The sequence below is a fragment of the Podarcis gaigeae genome, assembly GCF_964106915.1.
Source record: "Podarcis gaigeae genome assembly, chromosome: 14".
Classification (NCBI taxonomy): Eukaryota; Metazoa; Chordata; class Lepidosauria; order Squamata; family Lacertidae; genus Podarcis; species Podarcis gaigeae.
Genome location: NC_139690.1, coordinates 25,151,696 through 25,179,585, shown reverse-complemented (window position 1 = coordinate 25,179,585; position 27,890 = coordinate 25,151,696). Strand labels below are relative to the sequence as shown.

Sequence of the window (27,890 nt, the reverse complement as noted above, 5' to 3'; positions counted from 1 at the left end):
CTGTTCTTATCCTGAAGCAAAGTTCTTAACCTGAAGGACTATTTCTGGGTTAGCGGAGTGTGTAACCTGAAGCGTCTGTAACCCGAGGTACCACTGTACTTAAGCTGAGGTACCACTGTATTCTATCACAAAGCCATGCCCCTTTGTTCTGGGATAGGCAACTCCTGCTATTATTATTATTATTATTATTATTATTATTATTATTATTATTTTAAGAGGACAGTCTGTCTTCTTCCTTGGGCATTCAAATAGCCATTTTTTCACTCTCCTTTCCCAGCTGGACCATATTCCTCCTACCTCACATGATGAAACCCAGACATCCATGCTTCCGCCGGATGACTTCAGCATCATTGAAGAGGAGAGCGACACCCTCTTCCAGCCCCCGCCCTCGGGGGCCCCCGGCAGGCCCCTCCTCAACGCCAGCCAAGATGAGCCAGCTTTGAACCAAGCTCCAACCAATGAAGGATAATTGCCAAGACTTTGAAGACTCTTAACGGGACCTCGCCAGCCACCAACTCCCCACCCCACACCCCTACCCCTGGCGATGTCTTTAAACCGACTCATCAATCTCAGGTCAATTTTAAGATTTCTGCGATATGTTTCTTAATTTTTTAATTACATATATATATAAATATATATATATCTATATCGGTAGGCAGCCTTGCGGAAGCTCCATGAAGTTTTTTCTTCCTGACTTGTCTCAGGCCTCCTAGTACATTCCTTCACAGCTGTTTGCTCTACAGCTTCTCAAGGCGCCTTCCTTGGCCAACTGAATAAGACACCGAGATGGGAACCTCTTATCGTCTTGGTTCACCAACGTTCAGTCCCTCGTTGGCAGCTTTAGGATGACTCTCCTCCCACAGATCTGCCATTGTGAAATGTGTTGAGAAAACAGATTGGAATGGGGCCCTCCTCTCTAACCCAGCTCTGGGAGAGGGGGGGGAAAAGGAACGTTCAGGTGCTAAGTTGGTTGGCCAAACTTCTCGGTGCATTTGACGACATTTTTTGTCGGATGTGTTTCAAGTCTCTCTGTCTCTGATTCTCAGGATGTTTTGTTGCCGACGAACTATTTTAAAGGCAAAGCGAGTGTGTCAAAAAGAAAAAGGAGAAAATAAAAAAAAAACCTCAGGCCTACAAGAAGGTCTACTGAAAAAAAAGAAAGAAAAAGAAAATACTTGGACTAACATCTCGAGTAAATCCAGAACCTACCTCAACCGGAATTGAATGTCTTTTGGGAAGAAGCAAAGTATCTTGTGTCTTCCTTTTGTTTTCAAAACAAAGTAGAGTAGCACTTGGTCAGTACAAGCTGTGGTACTACCTCAGAAGTTCATACTCCATGTCTACCATGTTGGTTGTTGGTTACCTTTTTATTATCTTTTATTTTAAAGTATTCCTTTATTGTCACCATCGTTCCAATGTAAAGCACTTCCAAAACCTTGAAAGCAATGTTCTACCTCAAGAAGCTTTTTTGTAGAAGAACCATGTTGTCGTGTCGTCAGACCACCTCGCCCTCCTTCGCCTCTCTTCCTTCGCTCGGCCCCGAGACTCCAAAAGAGGAATGACGATGAGCAGGCATGGATTTGTCCCCAGTAGTGGTTGTCGATGACATTTCCCCCCCCCCACCTTAGTGTTATAAACTTGACTTTTAGGCAAGTTGCTAGTTAACTTGTGTAGAGGTTTACTGTGTCAAGAGTTGTTTTTATATCATGTTTGTTTGGTTGTTGTTTTTTTAAAAGGAACTTTAAAGATTGTTAGGGTTGTAGCAAAAAAAAAAAAAAAAGGCAGGGCCACCGGTCACCTAAAGATGAAACCTTTGCCCGTAAGCGACTACTTAACTACTGGTCACGGGTTACTACTGAAGAGCTGCTCTCTTTCCAGTTTTATCACTCAGAGCTGGTTCACCACATCTGTGCATATTTGATGACCGGAACATCAAGTGATGATTGAAAACATCACGTGATGATTGCATATGCAAATGATTTCATCACAGAGAGGACAGTCCTATCACTTTGTACATAAGGCTGGTCAGTGGAATCCACACTCCCAACGTCCAGTTCTTGCCTTATGCCACGTACGACCAGTGATCCATCTAGCCCAGTATTTCTCAACTGACTGGCAGAACTCAGATGTTCCAGACAGAGGTCCCTCCCAGACCTACCTGGGGATGCCAGGGATTAAACCTGGAACCTTCTGCATGCAGAGCAGATGCTCCACCACTGAGCCATGACCCTTTTCCTTTGTCTTGGAGCAACTCCTCAGGGACTCAGGTGAAAAGAGTCTTTCTCCTGGTACCAGAGATCCTTCATGGTGGGAGATGCTCCAACCAAGGTTGAACATGGGGCTTCCTGCATGCGTAACAAGGGCTCTGCAACTGAACGAAGGGCCTGTAAAATATAGAAATAGAAGGAGCTACCTTATACCAAGTCAGACCACTGGTCCGTCTTGCTCAGCTTTGTCAACACTGACTGGCAGCAGTTCTCGGGTTTGACACAGGTGTTTTCCAACCCTACCTGGAAAAGCTTGGGATTGAACATGGGACCTTCTGCATGCAAATTTGATGCCCTTCCACTGAACTACCACCCTTAAATATATTATACAGAAGAGGAAAGTATTGTTTCAGTGGAATCTACTCCCAGGTAACGTAGGGAGATGCCTTATACTGAGCCAGACCCATTGGCTCATCCAGCCCAGCATTGTCCACAACAACAGGCAGGGACTCTCCAGGGTTTCAGACTCCCAAGTGAAACTGGAGGTGCTGGGGATTGAACCAGGGACCTTCTGCATGCAAGGCAAGTGCTCTGCCACTGAGCTATGGCCCTCCCCATACATGCTTGGGATGAGCTGTAGTTTCTCCCTTCTGTAAGCCATCAAGCCAAGCCCACTCTGCCCTGTCTCCTGGAGATTGCAGGCAGAGAGGAGCCCTCCAGTTTGAGAGATTTTTAACTGCAGATGCTAGAATTTGAGCAGGAGACTATATACATGCAGAGCTTTAGCACTGACCATTTCTCACCCGAAATGTGGAATGCTGCACAGGTGTGTGTCAATTTTTTGGGGGGAGGGTGGGGGACAGAATTGAGGTGGTGCCAATCTGTTTGGCCACTGTAAGAACAGGATGCTGGACTAGATGGGTTGTTGGTCTGATGCAGCAGGCTTGTTCTTCGTTCCAGTTTTAGCACACATGCTATCAAAAGTGTGTGTCCATGTGAACCAGACCTGTTTGCTAAAAGGTGGACATCTTCTGCCAAGCCTCAAAGCACTTGATGCTGCTGGCTGAGCTTCTCAGCCGCCAGCTTCTCTCCTTGTGGAGATGTCTTCTCCAAATCTGGCGGTTGCTCTTTAGGTCACCGGTGGTGGCACAGCTGGTTATAGACCTCATATCTGAAGCCTTAGAATGTAGCGTGTTTTCTCTCTAGGCTGGTGACCTACCTCAGTACAAGTAGTCGAAGCAGCCGTAAGGTTATGGAAGAAAGGATGAGGAGCCCCTCTGATGTGACCGTTGTCAGGAAGAGAGAGGAAGGGGAAAGATCTCCCTCTCCCCTAAGTCCATTGAGATGGGCGGAAGGACTCTGTGAAATGCCCATGGGGCTCCTTTGGGCTGTGGGAGCTCCCTGCATCTCTTCCATGGAAGGAGCAAACGACGTGTGCAGGAACCCTGTGGACTGCCTCCTTATCCTCCAGAGAAGCCACTTCCATTTTCATGTTTTGTTTCATTTTTTAAAAAATAATTCCAATAGCTATTTTTATATATGGCGATGAAAAGAAGAATCGAAAAAAGGTTCTTTTGAAAATAATAATGATTTGTTTGAAAGAGAAGCAGAAGAAATCAAAGAGGGCCGTGTGGTGATGAGGGGGAGGAAACCAGCCAACGGTAACAATGGGTATTTACGGTCTTTTAAAATAAGCTGATTAAAACAAAACAAAAACCCCAAAATTCTCCATTAGGAGTACCAGCACTAGGGGTTCAGCTGGCAGCTCCCTCACTGCCCCCTACTTCCCATCCATCAACTGTTTTGCTTATGTACATTAAAAAGTGTAAATATCACCCTACGAGGACAGCACACGCGTCAACTGTCCGTGAATAGGTCTGTTGCTTTTGTGAGCAGTTTATTCAGAACTGGGCAACAGGAGAGGAGGGCAAACCACTGCAGCGGTGGCAGGGTGCAGTAAGAGAGAGAGAGACTAGTGAGTGGAGAAAAGGGTGTCGCTCCTCTTTCAAAAACAGGCTGGCCCGTCTAGCCTCAAGCAAGCATTTCACCCTCACAAAAAATAGAGAATGGTGGGTGTCGTTGTCGGAGAATATCTGCAGGGCACTGTTGTTGGCTATCCCTGATCCACCCAATAAATACATATCTAGCACCAACTGTGGTTCTTTCCCAGGGATCCTAGGACCATAGGAAGCTTCCTTCTCCCGAGTCGGACGCTTGGTCCATCTTGCTCACTATAGTCTATACTGACTGTCAGGCTTTCAGAAAGAGGACATTCCCGGCCTGGAGAGGCCGCTGGGGACTGAACCTGGAGCCTTCTGAATGCAAGGCAGATGCTTTCCTGCTGTGTGAAAGCCCTTGTCTAAATGAGCCCTGGGAATTCCTCAGAAATCCTGGTTGTAGAAGCCCTCTTCAGGGATTATTCCTGAATAGGGAATGTAAGCACAAGTAGGGGAGACTGGAGGCATGCATAGCAGAACTGCCACCAGCATGCTTGTGTGGAATGGCCTCCATGTGCTCCACACCGGCCTCCTCCAATATCCCGTAACTCAAGTTTGCATTCCCTATTATGGCACAGCACCTGCAGTGTGGTATAGCATAGTGACCAGATAGGAAGCCTTGTGACTCTCCAGGCAGTACAGGACTCCAACTCCCAGGAGTCCCAACCAGCATAACCAATGGTCAGTGGCAATGGGAGTTCGAGTCCAATGGCATCTGGGGGACAACAGTTTCCTCATCCTTGGACCAAAGTTGCAAAGAACCAAGTTCTAATATTTCTCTGCCCACAAAGCTCACTGTGCGAACCTGGTCCAGCCCAACATCTTACAGACTAACCTGGCTCTGTGCAAAAATTAAAAAGTGGACTGAACTCCCTGGAGGAAAGTGGGGATATAAGCTTAAAAAATGGTAGTCAATATGGTACCCTCCAGATGTATGACTACAACTCCCATCATCCCTAGCCATTGGCCTCCTTTGTTGGGGCTGATGGGAAATGTAGTCTGACAGCATCCGGAGTGCACCATGTTGACTACCATAGTTTAAATTAATTATCCCAGTTCCCTTTTGCAGAACAGATTCCCTAGGTCAAGAGAACACCCATTAAGTCTGTTTAAGGCCATCATACATATACCCATGTCCCTTTAAAAACCTTTGATCCCCTTCACAACCCTTCAGAAGCAGTTTCTAGTGTTGCATCCTTGATGGAAGCAACTGCTGTTCAAAATAGAAGCTCCCCCCTCTTCTCCTGCTCTCTGAAGGCCCAGTTCCTACAGCCAGAAGAGGGGATAAGTGAATCCAATACATTCTAGACTCAATGCAGCCAGTATTTGGTGTTCCTCCATCTTGTCACCAGCACACTGTCAAACATGGCTTAGTTCACACTGTATAGCTAAGAAACACAAAGAAAATGAACATTTATTTTGATTGTACATCACTTGATGACATCTATGTCAGGGCGACCTCATCCAATGATTTATTTGTTGTTTTTTTAACACGATCTCTCTCTTCGTAAGCGATGTGAAGTCTCAGATTTAATAAAGGATCATTGCCAAAGCAAAATACGTACTTTTTAGACTAGTTTTGGCTCCAAATCCCCAGGGCTGTATGAACCTGCTATTAATTTAATATCATGTTATTGTGATATTGTAAACAAATATTTGTCACTGTTTCCTTTGATTAAAAGGGAAAACGTTGTGCCATTTGATTAGTGCTATTACAGTAGCCTATCAGGTAGAAATTTATTTCTCTTTCTTTCTTTCTTTCTTTCTTTCTTTCTTTCTTTCTTTCTTTCTTTCTTTCTTTAAAAATGTGATGACTTAATCCAATGTGGACTTCCCATTGGTATGAAACAACGGATTCCTCATGGATGTGAACCCCTAAATAGTTTTAACATTATTATTATTATTATTACACTGTGTTTTGTTTTTAGATGGTTGGATTTTCCTTTTGTTTTGGGATTTCTTTAAGCATTTGAAAGTTCCATAGCAAAATAGCCACAGGAATTTAGGACAGGCAGAAGAGGGGCTGATTCTGCAAGCAAGGCAGGAAATAGGGGCTTCCTTGTCATTTCAGGGCACCTTTGCCCAACCGAGTGCCTTCTGGGTGTTTCGGCTACAACTCCAACCAGCCCCATCCAGAAGGTCTGTGTTGGATGGGACCGATGGATATTTTAGTCCAAAAACATATTTGGGCAATGGGTTGGGCAAGCCTGTTTAGGAGTATGGTGAATTCTGCTAAAAGCAGTCGTATTGTCTCTTTATCAACTTCCATTTTCCAGTCCAAATAGCCAGCAAATTGGCAACTGTGTTCACCAAACCACTGACAAAGTCCAAAACACCGAATGCAGCCGTGATGCTGCATCTTAGAGCACCCTCTTCTGCTTTAGATGTGATGCACATGAAACTTTTTGCCTGTTCTGCAGAGTCTTCAGCTACATATTATGGGGCTCCTTTCATTGAAGTGAAGGGGCCTTTCTTTGCAGCTGAAACATTTTGATCTTTAAATTAGGGAATCTTCAAATGACGAGTATCTTAAAAAAGAAAAGAAAATTGTTTCTGCAAAGAAAAGAACGCTACAGCTCCCATTTTATTTGGAAGAAAACACAATGCGAATGTGCAAGTCCAATTTTATGCCCTAACGAAGTCCCCCTGTGGGTCCATTAGTACATATAGAGCCCTTCTAACCTTGGTCCAGAGGGACGCGGGTGGCGCAGCTTCCGGGTCATGTGGCCAGCATGACTAAGCTGCTTCTGGCGAACCAGAGCAGCGCACGGAAACACCGTTTCCCTTCCCGCCGGAGTGGTACCTATTTATCTACTTGCACTTTGACATGCTTTCGAACTGCTAGGTTGGCAGGAGCAGGGACCGAGCAATGGGAGCTCACCCCGTCGCGGGGATTTGAACTGCTGACCTTCTGATCGGCAAGTCCTAGGCTCTGTGGTTTAACCCACAGCGCCACCCGCATCCCAGCCTGTTACTATAATCACTCATAATTCTCTGGAGCACTTTTTCAGTCACTTTCTATAAGGCATTGGCTACCTTGGGGAGAAAAGGCAGGAGGGGAATCCACTTTGGCCACAACCCAGCAATCCATTATACACAACCCCCTTTTGAAACGACTGGGAGATTTGTGCTCTTGCAAACCTCTCACTTGCTTCAAAGGGGCAGATTATGGGCACTACAGCCCATCTGAAATTCTGCCATGACCAAGCCTCATGAAAACAACAAGTTAACCACGAATGACTTTTACTTAGACTGGGGCCTGCAGTCCTTAGTTCAACAGGGAGTAATTTGTCATCGGATGTTGCAATGTGGTTGTTTCATAATACCCAGGTCGAAAGTCTATTCTTTGCCAAACAGTCATCTTTTTTGCTTTCTTTCCTGAAAAGTGCTGGAATGTATTCTGAAAACTGCCCTGGAAGATTTGAAATAGTCTGTAAAAATATGTATCCTAAGACAGCAATAATAAGTGGTAAGGAACAACAACAAAGAGATCAAGATGTCATTCTCTATGTAGACCTGGTGTGTGGGTGTGGGTGTGGGTGTGGGTGTGGGTGTGGGTGTGTGCGTGCGTGCTGATTTTTAAGTCAATGGGTTTCCATAAATCTAGTATGCAGACAGCCACCCAAAACACTTCTTGAGTCTCTGGAGCTTTTCAGTTTGTTCTGTGACACGTTTATTGTGTCCACCCCTGTTTCTGAGAGCTCAATGTAGTTGCAATTCAGTATGGCATTCACAGGGTTTGGGGTTTATTTTTAAGGGATTTTAAAGGGGCAGACATCCATAATGTGCTGCATTTGCTGGTGGTATTTCCCCCCTTCTTTTGGCGCACCCTTCATTCTATTGTTGCATTCAGTGTCTAGGATGATTTCAGAAAGCAAACATGTTTACAAGACTCCTTCAATTTCATTGTTGACTTTTCCTTCTTCTCCCTGGTGCGAATGTTCCAGTGTTTATGGGGCTGCCGGAATAGCCTTCCTCATCTGTGTCCTCTTAATAGCATTGCTTACACTGACTGGCAGAAGCTTTGCATGGTATCAGGAATGGAGTTCCTGGAGGTGCCAGGGACTGAACTCTACAGCCCTTCCATAGAACCAGCAACAGGGATTTTCCTTTAAATGCACTTGGAGGGAGATCCATCCCACATCACCAGTGGAAAAACCTTCAGCCCTGTCTCATCCTCCCAGGTGTGGAGGAAAATGTGGTCTAATGTTAAGAAGCACATCAGCTGGTTCTGTGCATTGCTTTGAAGAGGAGGGGCTTGAAGTATTTCGAGATTTGGAGCGAAAGGATCTGGAAGGCTTTAAAGAAAAGAATTGCACACACGGGACTTTAGTTGGTGGTCACAACCAGCATCTCTTTGGCCAGGCATAGGCAAACTCGACCCTCCAGATGTTTTCGGACTACAGTTCCCATCATCCCTGACCACTGGTCCTGTGAGCTAGGGATCATGGGAGTTGCAGTCCCAAAACATCTGGAGGGCCGAGTTTGCCTATGCCTGTCTTTGGCAATGTATCCACCTGCTGTGGGTGAGGAACACACAGGGGTTTCCCCCATTTGGGGGGGGGCAGTGTTACTGTTTTAATAAGTGGGGAGGTATAATGTTAGGGAAGAAAACTGGTTTTATTTTTTAATGAAATGTTCTCTTAAGATCAGAGTATTTCCGCTCAGAGACCCCACAGTTTGAAGGGCTTAAGAGGAAACCTGATTTATTGCAGAATCCTACACATTCCTACTTAGAGGTCCCACTGAGGCCAGTGTGGCTTACCCCCAGGGAAGTGGTATAGGACTGTAGCCTGAGACTGGGTATGGACAGTAAAGGCATCTGGGTTGTTGCTAAAACATGTTGCTACTGGGATAGCTCAGTTGGTAGAGCACACAACTCTTAATCTCAGGGCTGTGGGTTCAAGCCCCACGTTGGGCAAAAGATTCCTGCATTGCAGGCAATTGGATGCGATGACCCCTCATGACCCCTTCCAATGCTTCAATTCTGTGATTCTAGGCTTTTTTGCAAAACATCTCTGAATGGGCACAAAGCCGAGGGATCTCTAGCAGCAATGGAAAGATTAAAATCAGGCCAAAAGGTGTGTGCATGTATGAGAGTGAGGGGGGTGGGGGTAGATTCGCTCCCATTGCCTATATATTTCGCTCAACTCTTTGATAAGCATACAAGAAGACCCCAGCTGTACCAAGGCTGCCCACCATTGTGCAGCCCCTTTATTAGGACCAACCAAAATATCAGAAAATAGTGAGCGCACTTTCCAGTCCTCCAGGGTCCTTCATCAAGCTGAGGTTTCACAAAGCAGTAACAAAAATAAGGATAATGTTACAGCCAGAAAACCAGCATTTAGGCTCAGTCCAAGATGGAGATTGCAGATTGAGTTAGTCTCTATTAGGTCCTGAGGGCATCAGGTTGCATCTAGAATTCCAAAATACATTGGTCTGGCCATCAACAAGCAAGCCAAGTAAAAAGGTAGCACAGGAAGCATGGGTTGTAGATCTACATCAGCCTACAATATCTACATCAATCTGGTGCCAGCTGGGGCTGATGAAAGTCCAAAACATCTGGAGGATACCAGGCTGGGGAAGAATGATCTAGACGAGCATTTCCCAAACTTGGGTCTCCAGCTGTTCTTGGATCACAACGACCATCATCCCTAGCTAGCAGGACCAGTGGTCAGGGATGATGGGACTTGTAGTCCAAAAACAGCTGGAGACCCGAGTTTGGGAAACCCCAGTCTAGACAATCCACGTGACTGTGGCTTGCATTTGCAAAATGGAAACCTGGCCACAGGGAAACAATGGTCTGGTAGGAGCTGTCCTGTTTGCTTATCAGACTTTGACATTCTCTGTCTCTTAGGGAGCTTGTCTGCCACCTTTCCCAACCCCCAAAAGCCTGGACCGTTTTACCATGCATGTTAGTGTTGATATCATAAGAGCAAATAAAATACTTTCTGTTTCGGCCCTCTTCAGAAATAACTGTGACTTGCAAAGCACTTCTCTGCCCTTTCTAATCTCCATTTCTTGCTCTTTGAAATCCCACTGAACTTACGATTGTTAGCTCTGTATTTAAAAAGAAAGGGGAGGAATAAAATCTAGATTTTTTTGAATTTTTTTTGGTAGGGTGTTCTGTTTAGCCTGTGGTTACTTATACAGACAGACAAACACAAATTAGAATAAACTAGATCTGGTTCTTCACTTGGTGTATGGCTTCGTTATTTTGCTGCATCGCTCAAAATAACATCCCTGCTAGTGGAAAAAATAAACCCCATGTCCACATATTCTGTTTTCATATTGGGTAGACAAAGCAGGTGCAAGTAGGCTGATCTAGTAACACTCTACCACCTTGAGGCCCCCAAAGCCCTCTCCCCACTCTCTTAAATGGCTCTGTCTTATTCCCCTTGCTGTTCTTGATAGAAAACACCTCTACTGTGAAGTCTCAAAATTTTCACAGCTAGGCTACACGGATTCAGTTATGCTTGCCTTACACACAGTGCAAAAGTAGATAATCTTAGGAACATAGGACACTGCCTTACAGTGAGTCAGACCATTGGTCTATCTAGCTCAATAATGTCTGCACTAGGTGGCAGCAGCTCCTCCAGGGTTTCAGGCAAGAATCTCTCCCAGTTCTACCTGGAATGTTGTCATTCCAGATGCAGAATGGATACCTTCTGCATCTGTAAGGAAGATGCTCTGCCATTGAGCCTTCCCTCTTGCGAGCTTAACTGCATCGAAAAGATAACTCAAGGCTGCCCCTTTATTCTGTCACACGGTTCTGAAGTGACAGAAACACCCAAGGAGACAGAGATGCTAAAAGCAGGTGCACAAAGGCTTTCTGAGAGAGGGTAATTGACTGGCGAACCTTGCTTGGAGCTAAGCAGAGAAGTGGCAATGTTGCCAGGCTGAAGTGCCTTTAGATCACACACAAGGGGACCCGAAACCTCTTGAAGGCTCTCAACATACTTCAGAATCTACGTTCATTGCAGGCATTAAGGCTGTTGGTACATTTGGCAGAATCAACCAGGAAAGGTGCTTCTGGGCGGCTTCAAGCTGCAGGTGATGACACAGTTTCTCTGAATGTGTCAGTCCACCTGACTGAGCTCCTTGCAGATAGAAGAGATTGTAACAAACCCGTTTTCTACTCCAACTAGGTATATACAATAAAAAAATAGTCGGCCATTTCCAACCAAATCCCAACTGATTACAGTGGTACCTCAGGTTACATATGCTTCAGGTTACATACGCTTCAGGTTACAGACTCCGCTAACCCAGAAATAGTACCTCAGGTTAAGAATTTTGCTTCAGGATGAGAACAGAAATCATGCTCTAGTGGTGCGGCAGCAGCGGGAGGCCCCATCAGCTAAAGTGGTGCTTCAGGTTAAGAACAGTTTCAGGTTAAGTACGGACCTCCGGAACGAATTAAGTACTTAACCCGAGGTACCACAGTATTCAATCAGCTCCAATACAATCCCTTCTTAAAGGGCCCCTTTTAAGGACATAAAATCACCCTTCTGGATCAGGCCAGTGACCCATCTAGTCCAGCATCCTGTTCTCCTAGCGGCCAATCCCCACAGAAAGCCCCCAAGCAGGACTTGAGCACAACAGGGCTCTCCCCACTTGTGGTCCCCATTCACTGGTATTCAGAGGCAATCCTGAGTTAGAAATAGACTGCTGGACTGACTCAGCATACGGCAGCTTCCTAAATCAGCTCCCCTCCTGAGCGCAACAATGCTCTCTGCACCTGCAACTGGTATTCAATGGCATCTCCATTTAGCCTTCTTTGTCCTTTTATTTATCCAGTGCCTTCAAAAAGGTGCAACAAAACTTGGCAGCCCTACCATTAGGCAAAGTGAAGCCGTTGCCTCAGGCAGCTAATTTCGAGTGTCAAGAAATGGCAGCAAATTGCTTTTCATTTCATACGCGGTCATTGTCTTTTTACTCCCACGAGAGGTGCTTTTTGGAATCTTTCTGCATATAGGTGCCAAAATAACTTGCCCAGCCTTGGGTAATAACGTATTTTTCCGTGTATAAGATGAGCTTTTTTGACCCAAAAATGAGGTTCAAAATTTAGGCTCGTCTTATTATATGGGTAGTGCTGAGGGGGGGCGTGCGAATGGTTTTTTGGCGCGAGCCCGACATTGTAAGTGGCGATTTGCCGCTTGATGGTTGGGGGGGGGGGATGCCAAAAATCACTCACTCACCAGAGTGCAGCACACAACTCCTCATGTTGCAGCTGCCGGATCTCTGCCATTAGCCCTCCTGTTTGCCGCTGTGGCAACCAATACTGTAGACAACTGCCCTTGTTGCAGCAAGCGGGAGCATGATTGGCGGCCACAGAGGCAAGCAGGAGGGCTAATGGCAGTGATCAGGCAGCTGCGACGTGAGCGGTTGTGTCCCAGCAGGTGAGCGATTTTCGGCATTCCCCTCAAATAATCCTCACCAAAAGCTCAATCCTCCCTATTTTCTAAACTTTGAGCCCCCAAAATAGGGGGCATCTTATAGACCGGAGCATCTTATAGATGGAAAAATATGGTATGCCCTTTGACTTTGGAGGAGGGGAACCATTTGCTGTTCCCCATCAGGCGGCAAAGCATTTTGGGCTGGTCCTCCAGCAGAATATTATTAAAAGACCCCCCCCCAAAAAAAAACCCCTGATGCCAAACTTACAGTGTGCTGGTGGAAAGCCTCTGAGGCTCGTCATCTTGGCATATCACACAGCTTCACTCATATATCCTTCTTTTAGCATTTATAAATAAATAAATTATTTGCATTTTCAAAAACAGAAACAGAGAGCATATTTAACCCCCCTCCCTTCCCCTTGTCCCACTTGCAACTTCATACCAAATACCCTTCTTCTTTTTGCATTGAGGAACTTGAGGAGTGAAATTTGGGGGTGGGCAGGGAAGGAATTGTGAAATTGTAGCTTGAAAGATGTCAGAAATCGCCCACAGCTTTAAAAAAATAAAAGTGTGAAAATAAATTCATTTGGTAGTCAAAAATAACTGCTGTAATTTTCTTGAGTGCATATTTTTATGGCTGTCTTGTGGGGCATGTCATAAAGAAGGAAGATTTATAAGATGGCGGTGAGTGAGAAAGGATGAACAGCCCCAAGCCAAAATTGCTCCAAAGAGAGGCAGTTACTGCTCTATAAATGGCTTTTAAACGTGGAGGTGCCATAAAATGACATAAGGTAAAACTGTTGTGGAAAATTCAAATGCCAAAAAGGTTCCATTTGCCCCAGAAACCACATTTTACCCATGGCTTAAAATGTGCTCTCTCTCTGTGTGTATATATGCACTCCCCTAGAAAGTTAACAAATTACCTTATCCATTTATGAACACTTTTTTGGTTTCTAGGAATACCTACTCAACACCAGGTACTGTTTGCTAGCCTACATCCAGTTTCACATTGGGCAGTCAACTTAGGCAAAATCCTGTGTGACACTTTCCTTGCCTAAGAAAAGGAGTCTGGAAACTCCTGGCTGGCGACAAACATTTTTAAATGCGCATCCTGCACCCCCCCCCCCAGCAACCTCTGCTGCCAAAAGGCAAATTAAATGGGACAAAACAGGAATAGGAAATGAAAACAAAGGAGCAGTTTGAGAGCACGGATGTTAACCTAATAACATGTGGCACCTCAATCTTGGCTTATTAAAGGTTTCATGGCACACCATGCCTCTGCCAGCATATTGACAAAAGCAGTTTTGCACGTAATCAATGCATGCAGCTGTGTGGCTTTGGCTTTCAGAAATTTGCACGGAATTGAAAAGAGAAGCCACGGCGTGACTTTCCCTAGGGACGGAGTTTCCCTCGCTGGAGCCCTAAGCAAATGCATTAGGCAGAAGGCAATGCTTCCTAGTGAATGTTTATTCAGGATTAACTGCTATCAGAAAGGCCAGTCCCACAGGGCATCGCTCCTCGGTTTAAATCTGCAACTAAGCTCGCAGGCTTCACTGTTCAACGCACGTGATTCTCCCTGCGCGTTCTGCTTGGCTGGGTAGGAAAATCAACCAAGGCATATTCCGAAGCCCAAAGACCTGCCGCTTGGCTCTCGGAAGGCTGGGTGACAGCTGAAGTATATTCTAAACAAGTCGTATTAGATAGGGCCCCTATTTTAGCACCAACTTGCTTAAGAAAAGAAAGGAAACCACATTCAGAAGTGTGCTTCTCTTCTAACTCTTACCTGGTTTTCAAAATCTGGTTTTCCAATATTTATAGCAAGTATTGATTGATTGATTGATTGATTGATTGATTGATGGCTCCATTTGGCCGGGTGGAGGCTTGAGTTTTTGTGAATGGATTGGTGGGGTATCTCTGGCCACATCCACCACAGGTGTGCAGCCCCCCACAGAAGGTTTCCCATACGGGGATGTGGACCTCATACTGAAAAGGGTTCCTCGCTCCTGCTTTAAAGAGGCAGCTTCCCACACATTAGTCTATAACCTGGATACTGGTCCAGCGATGCGAAGCTTCCATTGTCTGTACTGGAATCAATGGATGGTTTTCCAAGTGATGCTATGAAAGCTTTTGGGGCTGCAGGCACCCTTGGGAGAGAGCCTTCAGTGGGGCTTACTTGAAAGTATAGATGCACAGGCTCAAGCGGCACGTAGCATTCCTGAACGTGTTATGAGAGATTGCATGCGACACGTCATAAGAACCTAATATGAGCCTGCCGGATCAGGCCCATCTAGTCCAGCATCGTGTTCTAACAGTGGCCAACCAGGTGCCTCTGGGAAGCCAGCCAGCAAGACCCAAGCACAAGGGCACTCTCTCCTGTGGCTTCCAGCAACTCATCCCAGTCTGAAGCATCACTGTCTCTGACCATAGAGGCAGAACATAGCCATCATGGCTAGTAGCCATTGACTGCTTTGCCTTCCATGAATTGGTCTGATTCTCTCTTAAAGCCATCCAAGATGGTAGCCATCACTACCTCCTGTGGAAGCGAGTTCCATAGCTTACCTGTATGCAGTGGCGTAGCGTGGGTTGTCAGCACCCGGGGCAAGGCAAGTAATTTGCGCCCCCTAACCCCCAGATATTGTGCCCAGTGCGGCCGGCCCCCCCTGCACCCCCCACGCTACGCCACTGCCCTTGTGCGGCATGAAGAATTCCTTTCTTCTACCTGTCCTGAAGGGATGTGAGTGGCGCTGTGGGTTAAACCACAGAGTCTAGGGCTTGCTGATCAGAAGGTTGTGGTTTGAATCCCTGCAATGGGGTGAGCGCCCGTTGCTCGGTCCCTACTCCTGCCAACCTAGCAGTTTGAAAGCAAGTCAAAGTGCAAGGAGCAGGCCAGGCCCCTTTTGCTGAGTCCATTGGCAACCACACAATCGCAAGACGAGAGAGAGAAAGGCTGGTCTGCTGAAGACGGGAGCAGGCTGCCCACAATCTCACTTCAATGCTGCTGGCAAATATATATTTTATAACACCCCATAAAAGTCAAGCTACCTGAAAGGTCATTTGGGTTCCTCTGAGATTGCATCGGGTCCTTTGGGCTCATTTGCTGACACTTTTATGAATCCATGCTTAATTTCAACCGAGAGGCTATAAAACCATTTTTATAGTGATGTTTGCCATGCTGGAAAACGATCTGTAAAAATCAAGGGCTGGAACATCTTCATCAGCCGTATGCAGATTGGCAGGCTTCTCTCGACATCTGCCTCCCCCAACCCGGCGCCCCTCCAGAGGATGTTGGTCCGTAGAGCTCAGTCTCAGAGCACATGCCTTGCAGACAGAACACCCCATAGTCCAATTACTAGGATCTCCCCTTTTAAAAAAAATCAGGGAGGGGGGGGGTGAGAAAAGCCATTGTGAAGAGCTGCTTCCAGTCAGAGCAGACAATATAAGAACAATGGTCCATTCAGTCCAGCATCCTGTTCACACAGTGGCCAACCAGAGGCCTGTGGGAAAACTGGAAGCAGCAGCCAAGCACAAGAGTTTTTGGCAGCTGGTATTCAGAAGCATTACTGCAAATTTGTATTGGGTCACTTTTTTTTGGCAAGTGATGCATTTCCTCTCTGGGGACCAAAGACGAGAGGGTGCACAGACATTCCTTTCCCTGTACAGAAGCTGATTAAACTGGCAGCTGAATCTCAATCCAAGAATGATAGTGGAATAGCATCCTGCACCTAATAATGATAGTAGTAGTAGTAGTAGTAATAATAATAGTAATAATTTATGCCCCACCCATCTGGCTAGGTTTCCCCAGCCACTCTGGGCAGCTCCCAACAGAATATTAAAAACACAATAAAACAACAAACATTAAAAGCTTCCCTAAGCAGGGCTGCCTTTAGATGTCTTCTAAATGTCTGGTAGTTGTTGTTCTCTTTGACATCTGGTGGGAGGGTGTTCCACAGGGCAGGCGCCACTACCGAGAAGGCCTTCTGCCTGGTTCCCTGTAACTTGGCTTCTTGCAGTGAGGGAACCGCCAGAAGCCCCTCGGCGCTGGACCTCAGTGTCCGGGCAGAATGATGGGGGTGGAGACGCTCCTTCAGATATACTGGACTGAGGCCATTTAGGGCTTTAAAGGTCAGCACCAACAGTATCTTCCACCTGAGGCAGTTGCTCCCCTCCACCCACTGGCAGAGCTGGGCCATGTACAATTCATGAACCTGGCTCCTGATGGCCCCCAAATTTGCATTTATTTTTACCTTAGGCAAACCATCGCCAGCTGATTCTGCTTCTCAGGCTACCGGTGAAGGCAGTTCAGGTCCACTGGCAGCGGGGGACCTTGGGGTCTCCAATTTCAGTGGCACCCTGTGTGAAGTCAAAATCCCCCCCCCCGCCGCCTCTTGTGCTCCATTCTAAATAATGGTTGTGACACCCGCTATGGTGCCCTCAAGACTCTGTGACAGAACCAGTTGCACTTCCCTGAATCTTGCTTTGCCACTGGTCAGGATCAACAAAAGAAAGGCTGTGCTGTTTATCGGGCTATAAATATAAAGCTACGGTGTCTTAATCCACCAGTTTTTAAATCGAGAGAAGCAGCTCCTGACATTTAATTGAGAATAGCACGAATTCTTCACAGGCTGGGTTCACCACCTCGGCCCCAAAGCCTTTGCTTTATCTTTTGAGCCAGGAAATTATTTTCTGCTTCTCAGCCTTTTGGATGTATTGGGGGGGTGGGGGAGAGGGCTGTCATTATTCGGACCTGCAAATATTACACTCGACTTTCCCTAAGCCCATTTATATTGGCAGCCAGCTGTTTTAAGCCCCCCTCGCCTCCATAAATCACTTGTATGAATTCTAATAATCTGAAAGCACTTTCAAACATGTCCCATTAATATGCAACATACTATTACAGCTGGGCTATAGATTCAGAGGCCATGAACCTGGCGGGTATTATTATTAAGCACGGGAGATGAAGATGTATGGAGACTCGGTCCATTTCCAAATTACGCCAACAGTGGTTCTTATTCAAAACAGGTTATGAGCGTTGCAATTTAACGGAGTCATCATTACACTCTCTATCTCTCTCTTGCATGTTCCTGAATGTTCACAGATAGATTTAATTCCAGCTGCTGCTGCTGCTGGAAAAAAAATGTGCCTGAACAGAATTCAGGACTGAGCTCATCCGTCAGGTGAGCCGTTAAAGCAAAATGCCTTATAGCAAAATGGCTATCAAGGATCAGTGGCCAAAAGCATCAGCCCAGCTTTCCCCAACTTGGTGCCCTTCACATGTTTTGGACTACAACTCCCATCAGTTCCAGGCAGTGTTAGAAACAGAGATATGAAAGCTAGGAGCTAAATGGCACCTTAGGTCATGGGTGCCGCAATGGAGTGTCTAGAGTAGACACACTTTTTTAAAAATACAAGAATACAAAGCTGAAAATGAATGAGCTGCAGCTAAAACCTTATGTTTATTTTTCACATGGTCTAGTCCTCATCTTAAGACAAAGCCATACTCTCCCTGCCTGCCCCCCCCCCTAATATTCTTATGGGGGTCGCTTCTCCAGTCTTCAGAGAGTGGCTAGAAGTGGGGAGACATAAAAAGGTCCTCCTTTCCTTCCAGCACTGGCAGTTTTAATCTGAAATCTTAGGCACAAATCAACTGGGGCTGCTGTGAGTTGTTGTCCAAAACACAGCAATACCCTGGGGAAGCTACCTTAGTCATCGTAGATGCTTTATACCAGGGGTCAGCAAACTTTTTCAGCAGGGGGCCGGATCCACTGTCCCTCAGACCTTGTGGGGGGCCGGGCTACATTTTGAAAAAGAAGAATGAATGATTTCCTATGCCCCTCAAATAACCCAGAGATGCATTTTAAATAAAAGCACACATTCTACTCGTGTAAAAACATGCTGATTCCTGGACCGTCTGCGGGACGGATTTAGAAGGCGATTGGGCCAGATCTGGCCCCCGGGTCTTAGTTTGCCTACCCATGCTTTATACCTCTAAAGCACATCCAACACACATTTAATGCCCCTGACTTCCCCCAGAGAATACTGGGAACTGTAGTTTGTGAAGGGTGATGAGGGTTGTTGCTTCATAAGGGGGGGGGGGGACAGCAGTTCCCAGGATGTTGGGAGGAAGCCATGCACTTTAAATGTGCACTGGATGTGTGTTAGAGGCATGGTGCGCATCTGCCCTGCGTCAAGATCATTGGTGCATCTAGCCTAGCGTAGCCTGCAAGGAATAGCAGTGGTTCTCTGGGTTTTCAGCTTCTTCAGTCCTGCTTGCAGATATCATGGATTGAACCTGGAATTTTTTTCCATGCAAGCTGTGTACAATGGTACCTTGGTTCTCAAACTTAATCTGCTTGGAAGTCCATTCCAAAACCAAAGCCTTCCAAAACCAAGGTGCGCTCTTCCATAGAAAGTAATGCAAAATGGATTAATCCGTTCCAGACTTTTAAAAACAACCCCCAAAACAGCAATTTAATATGAATTTTGCTATCTAACGAGACCATTGATCCATAAAATGAAAGCAATAAACAATGTACTGCAGTCACACAATCAATCAATCAATCAGTAGCTGAACTGAGTTCCACACAGTCACAAAAACGAAACAAAACAGAGCCGCAAAAACAAAAAATAAACAGCAAAACCAGACAGACCTCAGCGTAACACTCAAAACAGAAGTGTGGCACTCAAATTGGAAGTGTAACACTCAAAACGGAGCATGTTTGGCTTCCAAAAAAAGTTCGCAAACCGGAACACTAACTTCCCGGTTTGCAGTGTTTGGGTTCCAAGTTGTTTGAGTACCAAGGAATTTGAGAACCAAGGTACCACTGTAGTTTGCTACGGAGCTTTCCTCCTTATCATTTGGAGAATGCTAGGTTAGTTTACTAGCTGCCATGGACCAGCCTTTCCCCAGCCTGGTCTTAGAAAGGCTGTGCCACAACCTCCCTAAAATCTAATAAAAAAATATAGACCGAAACCATATTTCTGAGGGTGTGGGGTTTGCCTACTTCAGAGGCTTTCTCTTAGCATATCAGGGCACTGAGGGGAAAGTTACAGATGTCAAGGCATTTGATCATCTTTGCTCAGTAACATGCTGCACTGTTTCCTGCTTCATTTACCCAGTTTTAACCCCATCTGACCTGGCCTAATTCTAATGGAAAGCGGCTGGGTGGTTTTTTTGTGGGTTTTTCTTCTTCTTTGCATTAATCCATTTTCTGCACATGACTTTCCTGTTAATGGTCAAGCCTAAATCATTTCCCAATCCTAGGTGCTGGGTGTCATCTGTCTTAGGGGGATTCGCCGCAGATGTTGAAAAGCAAGGGGGACCAAATTAAAATATATGGAAACCCATAGGGGGAAAGTCCAAGTGAGCCTCCCCCAAACTGCCTTCTGAGACCCATCTGTAATGAAGGACCATCACCACTGAGAAATGGCCACCCCCTTCCAAGACTGCAAGGAGGCTTAGAAGAAATGCAATGGAATGTAAAAGGTAAAGGTAAAGGTACCCCTGCCCGTACGGGCCAGCCTTGCCAGACTCTAGGGTTGTGCTCTCATCTCACTCTATAGGCCATGAGCCAGCGCTGTCCGCAGACACTTCCGGGTCACGTGGCCAGCGTGACAAAGCTGCATCTGGCGAGCCAGCGCAGCACACGGAACGCCGTTTACCTTCCCGCTATAAAGCAGTACCTATTTATCTACTTGCACCTGGGGGTGCTTTCGAACTGCTAGGTTGGCAGGCGCTGGGACCGAACGACGGGAGCACACCCCGCCGCAGGGATTTGAACCACCGACCTTTCGATCGGCAAGTCCTAGGCGCTGAGGTTTTACCCACAGTGCCACCTGCGTCCCTACAATGAAATGTATTGCAATGTAATTGAAAGAAGTGTATTGAAAGTCACTGAAAAATTCAGTGGCATTATACCGTATTTTATGCTGTTTTTTGTTGCATCAATTAAGTGTTTCAAATTTGTTGTTAGCCGCTTTGAGCCCGGTTTTTGAACTGGGAAGGGCGGGGTATATATAAAAAATATTATTATTATTATTATTATTATTATTATTATTATTATTATTATTAACAGTGACACATTACCACTGTCCAGCTCCCAGAGGAGGTACCAATCAGGGCAACCTAGGCCATTTCCATTCCCCAATGACACCTGAACCCAGACTGAAATGGATCCAGACTATCAGTTTCATTCAGGAATTCTTGGGAGTTTGGTCAGCACAAATTGCCCCCAAATGCAGTGTTGGACACCTGCCAATCATTAGTCAAAAGAGTGGAATCAGACAACAGCTATTCCATGGGGCGGTCTGACAAAAAAAAGACATTAAATGCGAATAAATTTGCATGGAGACTTTTAAGATAAATAAACCAATAAAAAACCAATGTGGGGATGTGGAGAATTGAACTTAACACTGGGAAAAACGAGAGAAACTGAAATTGAAAGGTTCAACCATGGAGTCGGTGGAGTCAGTGATGAGGGTAAGCAAAACTGAAATTAAATCCAGACAAGGCAGAAATGCTAGCGTGAAGCTTACTGGTTAAGGAATAGGATATCAGCTTGTCTCTGGGAGATCAGGTTTGTGGCTTGGGAGTACAACTGGACCAAGAATTGTTGCTAGATGCTCAGATGTTGCCTGTGGCCTGGAGCACCAATGGCACCTCTTCCTGGTAGTGTTAGAACAAAAAAAATTCCTTCCAGTAGCACCTTAAAGACCAACTAAGTCAGTTCTTGGTATGAGCTTTCGTGTGCATGCACACTTCTTCAGATACACTGGTGTATCTGAAGAAGTGTGCATGCACACGAAAGCTCATACCAAGAACTGACTTAGTTGGTCTTTAAGGTGCTACTGGAAGGAAATTTTTTTGTTTTGACTATGGCAGACCAACACGGCTACCTATCTGTAACTGGTAGTGTTAGAGCTGACCATGGTCCTGAATGCATTAGTTCTATCTCAATTGGACTACAGTGGTACCTCGGGTTAAGTACCGCATTTTTTGCTCTATAAGACTCACATTTTCCTTCCTAAAAAGTAAGGGGAAATGTGTGTGTGCGTCTTATGGAGCGAATGTAGGCTGCACAGCTATCACAGAAGCCAGAACAGCAAGAGGGATTGCTGCTTACACTGCGCAGCGATCCCTTTTGCTGTTCTGGCTTCTGAGATTCAGAATATTTTTTTCCTTGTTTTCCTCCTCCAAAAACTAGGTGCGTCTTGTGGTCTGGTGCGTCTTATAGAGCGAAACATATGGTACTTAATTTGTTCTGGAGGGCCGTATTTAACCTGAAACTGTTCGTAACCTGAAACACCACTTTAGCTAATGGGGCCTCCTGCTGCCGCCGCGCTGCCGGAGCCCGATTTCTGTTCTTATCCTGAAGCAAAGTTCTTAGTGGAGTGTGTAACCTGAAGCGTATGTAACCCAAGGTACCACTGTACTGCAATGCACTATTCACACACCTGCCCTTGAAAACAACTCAGACACTTCAACTGGTGCATAAAGCTGTCACTAAAATCTTGATGGGGCAAGCGCTTGGCGACAGGCAGTAGCTCAGTGGTAGAGCATTTGCTATGCGTGCAGAAGGCACCAGATTTAACCCTCGGGATCTCCAGATAGGGCTATCCCATTTCTGAAACTCTAGAGAGTCGCTGCCAGATAGTATTGACAATAGTGAGCTAGATGGACCAGCTTCCTACATTCCTTTGATCAAGTGATCTTCTTTGTATCAGCTGCACTGGCTGACAGTTCATGTTCAAGTGCAATTCAAGGTACTGTTTTTATCTATAGTGCTCTAAAGATCTTCAGATGGAGCCACATGAAAGACCATCTCCTTTTAAAACCAGCTGCTGTACTGGTGCCATTGCCTTCTGTGGTGAGATTGGTGGCAGAATGTGAGAGGATTTTTCTGTGGTGGCTTCTGGTTTGTGGAACACCCTGCCCTGAGAGGTTAATAATAAATAATAATAATAAATTTTATTTATACCCCGCCCTCCCCAGCCAAGACCGGGCTCAGGGCGGCTAACAAGCAATAATAAAAACAAGTTGATTAAAATACAATTTTTTAAAAAAAGATTAAAATACAACATTAAAACATGAGGATGCAGCCTCTTCACAGGAGGAGAAAGGAAAAAGAAAGAGGGGGAGGGAATCAAACTGATTCTGAGCCAAAGGCCAGGTGGAACAACTCTGTCTTACAGGCCCTGTGGAAAGAAATCAGATCCCTCAGGGCCCTGGTCTCATGAGACAGAGCATTCCACCAGGCCGGAGCCAGTGCTGAGAAGGCCCTGGCTCTGGTTGAGGCTAATCTAACTTCCTTAGGTCACTTTCCTTTTCATCTGTTTTCTGCCTGTAATTGACATTTAAAAAAACAACAACAAAACAAGCTTTTAATTCTGTTGCTGCTTCATGTATTGATTGCTGTTCCCTGTTCTTTGTGTTTTCAATTTTCACTGCTGTTTTTTCATTTTCGGTCATTTGTTGAGTCACTGTTGCTTTCTTGGGCTTCCTTTTCTGTTTATAAGCCACTCTGAGCAACTCCTTTGCAGAGGGAGAAAGCAGGATATCCCTTGACTAGAAAACAACAACAATTAATGTCATATTAACATTAAGGCTTTAAATAAAAAAGAAATTGCAAGACAATGAGCTGAGCTTTGCAACAAGTGATGGTTGGAAAATTAAACACCGAAGAGCACATCAACGAAGGGTTCAGACATGCTCACATGGTTCACCCATTAACTAAGGATTCTTACTTCAGGGAGCGTGAATCATTCATCATCCGTGATCAATACCTTTCCCTTCAGCTGAGGAGGAGGAGGAGGAGGGGCTGCTCCCCTGACATTGAAATGACCTTGGGGAAACAAAGCCAGCTCATCTGAACCAAGTCAAAAGAGAACCCCATGTGGGAAAGTACAGCATACTTAGATATAGGCTTTATTCTAATTCATTTCTTAATTAAAGGTGAACCTACCTACGGTACCTAATTTGCACTATCAAAAACAATATGTGAACTGAAACACGGTCATTCTTTTAAATTCACACTTCTCTGAATTTCAAAGTGCAGTTCTTCAGCCTAGTAACATATATAAAAATGCAGACACTAGGGCAAATTGTGCATGAAAACACCCACTTTAGTGTAAATAAAATATGAATAACCCTCATTTGGGTTCAAAGAGATTCAATATCCCCCCCCCCCCCAAAAAAAAACACCGCTTCCCAGCTTTGTTTCCTAAAGTCCTCTGCTAGGAGGTAACTAGCGGTCCTTCTGAACTATCTCTATTTTCAGGTGGGATCCAATCACATATCACCAGATCCAGGTTATGCAATTATAGTTGATTGGGAGGTCTTATTCAACAAACCTATTTTCTCAAGAGAGCAGGCATTTTGCAAGAAGGAAAGTGATGGGGAAAATGTGCTGGGAAATGTGGGATAATGCTTGCTTTGATGCAACGCCATCTAGTCTCCTCGCAAGCAAATCAGAATGCTTGTTAAAAAACTAGCTTTGTATAATCACCCTGCAAACTACCGGTAATCGGGATAAATGCTCAATAAACTGATCATCTGGAAGTACCTAAAAAGTCACCTTTATGGAACCCCAAAGACCCGCTGCCAGTCACTGTAGACAACATGGCCAAATCCTGTGTTCCTGGGGCTGTCCCTGGTAAATTGGACATATATGAATGGGCGCCACTTCCCATTTGCACAGTTCGTATTCAATTTAGTTCAATTGCATCTTCAAGACAATGTCCAAATTATCATTGCAAATTCCAGAGCTCTTCTATAAGTCTCTATTAAAGTTTTGCACCCAGAAGTATAATGGTAGGGGGAGGGGGGAGGGAGGCTATTGCACACCCATAATTCATAGCAGGCCTAATGACAGCAACAGCTACCCAAATAGTTTGGCGTCCCTGGGAAGATTCCACACCATTATAATGAGAATTGCTGCCTGCATTCCATTGCTGTGACATCCCCAATCTGGAAATGTTTATGCTGGGAACACCCACGTGGATCTGGTGCAGAGGGCATGGCCAGCTTCTGCTATTACATTCACAGCATCAACATTCGTCGTCTCTGCTCACTGCCAGCTCCATCTGCCTTCTTCAAAGTTTTTCTTTTCGAAAATTCAAATGGTGTTGAAATAAGCATTCTCACGGTGCCATTGACGAAAGGTATTTTATTTCAGAAGCAAGGCAAGACCCTCAAAAGGGCAGGATCATTTGACAGAGAGAGAGAGAGAGAGAGAGAGAGAGAGAGAGAGCAGGGCATTGGTAAAGAATGCCCAAATTATAGGGGAAAGGTGGGGGCGATAATTAAATCCATAACCCCCCTCTCCTTCCCCATTTGCCCTCACAGAGCAGCCTCCCTCCACTGAATGTTTCAACAAAACGCTTCGCTATTCCCAGCCACCTTACCCAGAATGCCTTGCTCTAATGACCCTTTTGAGAGTGAGGCAGGAGAAGGTCCCTTTCAAAGTCTGGCAGAAGGGCAAGTGAGCAGAGGACTCTGTGCAATGGCCACTGGCTGCCTCCCTTACCTGAGGCAATTGTCTCAATGCAGCTCTGGTTGGGCCGGCCCAAACACCTCCCTTGTTCTCTTCAAATGGCAATGGCACCAGAGGTGCCGGAACTCAAATATCTTTTGGAAATGTAAAGAAAAAGAAGGCTCCTTTTATCATAAGGTAACAAAAGCATTCTGGGAAATGATATATAATGAATTGAAAAAATGTTTAAAATAACTTTTATTTTTTAAAAAACGCTTTTTTTATTAGGAACTGTAGGTGCTGAAATTCCAAGGGAGCAGAAAATACTTTTTATGTATGCGATGACAGCTGCACAGATGTTGTTAGCCCAGAGATGGAAGGAAGATAAAGTCCCTACCAGATAAGAGTGGCAAATCAAGTTGATGGACTATGCCAAAATGGCAAAACTGACTGGAAAGTTCAGGAACCAGGAAGAATAAAACTTTAATAAGGAATGGGATTTTTTTTAATAATTTACCTTAAAGACCACTGTAAGCAGTTAAAAACATTAGCAGGACTGCAATAACACTTGTAATGAGAACTATGGATATAATGCAGTTTTTAAAAAGCTTGGATTATTGAAAAAAGATGCAGTAGAAAAGATTTAACAATAGAACTAATGGAGGAGAAGGTGGGAAGTCCAGAAATTTGGAGGGATATTTTAACTGTGGATATGTTGCAGTGTGATTATAATTTTAAATATGTAAAACCAAATATTGTGTGTGTGTGCGCGTGCCGGAACTGAGTTCCAGCGAGTTCCAGCTGGGGAAAAAGCCATAAATGCCACTGAGAATGAGGGGGATGTTTGGGCCAGCCCAATCCTGAGGCGCATTGAGACAATTGCCTCAGGTCGGGGAGGCAGCCAGCTGCAATTGCATATATATGTGCTAAAAGGAAGGATAATTTTTCTGCATTTGGCTTCTCACCTTCCAGGCTACTGCCCTTCAGGATTCTATGCAAGAAACTCTTTCCGCCTGCAGTGCAAAGCAATTCCTTCTATATTTCCTCTGCCTAGGGCAGTCAACTCCCCCAGTTCTGCCTATGTAGTATGGAGAAAAGGCTGCTCTATCCCACTGCCTTCCCAGATCTCTTCTCTCCCCAACACCTCAAAAGGAAATGAGGGATGCCCAACATACATAAGGATAGTTACCAAGATTAAGACTGAGTTGCATTATTCATTACCACTGTTAAATAATTCAGTGAGGGAGAGAGAGAATAAAAATCAGCACTGAATTCGGTTGTCATGAATATTCCTTCTTGGATCGGGGTGAGAAGGTTATGCACTTGGTACTCTAAATACCATTGAGATATTGAATAATATCTGTATGGTGGTTTGATAATCCATGCATCCATCACAGAAAAGTGCTATATTTTCAATGCCTGCCTTAGTTATTCAATATATTCCTGGATCACTAGACCTTAACCCGTCTGCATTTTATGACACTGTGTTTTAATTTTAGGTTTTAAAAATGTTTTAGTGGCATAGTAGTAGTATATTTCTTTCGGTCAATGTGGTTTATATTGATGGCTTTATTGCATACTTGAGGTTCACTGCAATAAAATCTAAAAATGTTATTAAATGAAATTATTCTTTCTTCTTTGCCTTTTGCACAAACCCTCACAAGGCGGCATAAGATGAAAGTGTTGAAAAGAAAAACAGCTGAACAAACACGACACAACAAAACCCCTCAAATTGCCTTGGATTCCAAAACTGGCCATTCAGAGTTGAATATGATGGGTTGGATTTCCATTGCAGAATCTCTCCCACAGAAACTCTTTTGACCCTGAAAAGTGGAATCTGGTTTCATGAATGAATGGCTATGTGCTATGTGTTACATGCTAATCAGTTGCCCAGAAATTGTTAATGAGGCACAATCTGGTGAAAGTTAGGTGCAGCCAATTCTCTGTGAAAATAAGCCGGGATTGTGGAGTCACCTCAGATTTAATGCTTTTCTGTGGAATCGGTTCACACAATCAGATTTTAGTCATTGTACTGAGTTGGGCTGGGCAGCCTGCGACCCTCCAGATGTTGAGCTACAGCTGTGTTCTAGGTATTCTGTCTTGGTTAGGAAGCCCCCAACCCTTGGCTTTCTTTTCTTGGAAGGAAGATCTGATACCCTCATGCAGAGGATATCATCTGCAAAGCTGCTGGATGCGAAACGGAGCCCACCATGTCTGCTACACTGATAAACCTTATCAAGAAGGCCTAGAAAAATGTGTGGGGATTAAAGAAGAGTGGAAAATATTTATTGGATATATGGAAAATAATTGTACACCGCTGAGAACGCTGGCAGCATTAAGAGTAAATAATATTTGATTGATGTAAAAGTGGAAAATTGATTTGAATGGTTATAGTAAAATATGCAGGAAACTATGATATGTAATATGAACCATGGAAGGAGAAGAAGGAAAGCCATTGGATATTTTAAAGTTTGTAAAAAGTTTAATTTCAAATGTAGAAAGATGAAAACTCAAGTGTGTGTGTGTGTGTGTGTGTGTGTGTGTGTGTGTGTGTGTGTAGAGAGAGAGAGAAAGAGAGAGCTTTGATTGGATCCTTCTTCTTACCACAGAGCTTACTTGTGTGATTGATATCATTGCAAAAACCTTTGTTTTTTCCTTTCCCACCCACGGTGAAAACTGCCCCTCTCCCTTCACTCTTGCCCTCTAGAGCGCAAGTTACCTGAACCACATCAACTAGCTAGCTGAAATTACTGACTTGTCCCAGATGCTGCCTCTTGTTGCCTTATTAACTTGCATTGCTCTATTTGGGGGAGGGGAAATGGG

At 44.9% G+C, this 27,890-nt stretch overlaps 1 protein-coding gene and 1 long non-coding RNA gene across 2 annotated transcripts in view; both read left to right on the top strand.

Moving 5' to 3' along the window:
- IGDCC3 (immunoglobulin superfamily DCC subclass member 3) overlaps window positions 1-5,897 on the top strand; it is a 111,087-nt gene extending 105,190 nt beyond the window's left edge. Inside the window, exon 14 of the mRNA XM_083713133.1 lies at window positions 278-5,897. Coding sequence (XP_083569259.1) covers window positions 278-469 — 192 coding nt within the window. The 3' untranslated portion in view covers window positions 470-5,897. The remainder of the gene's footprint in view (window positions 1-277) is intronic.
- Window positions 1-27,890, top strand: part of LOC310831985 — a 372,207-nt gene that overhangs the window by 217,544 nt on the left and 126,773 nt on the right. The window contains exon 2 of the long non-coding RNA XR_014558089.1: window positions 935-6,890. This is a non-coding gene — a long non-coding RNA (uncharacterized lncRNA). The remainder of the gene's footprint in view (window positions 1-934; window positions 6,891-27,890) is intronic.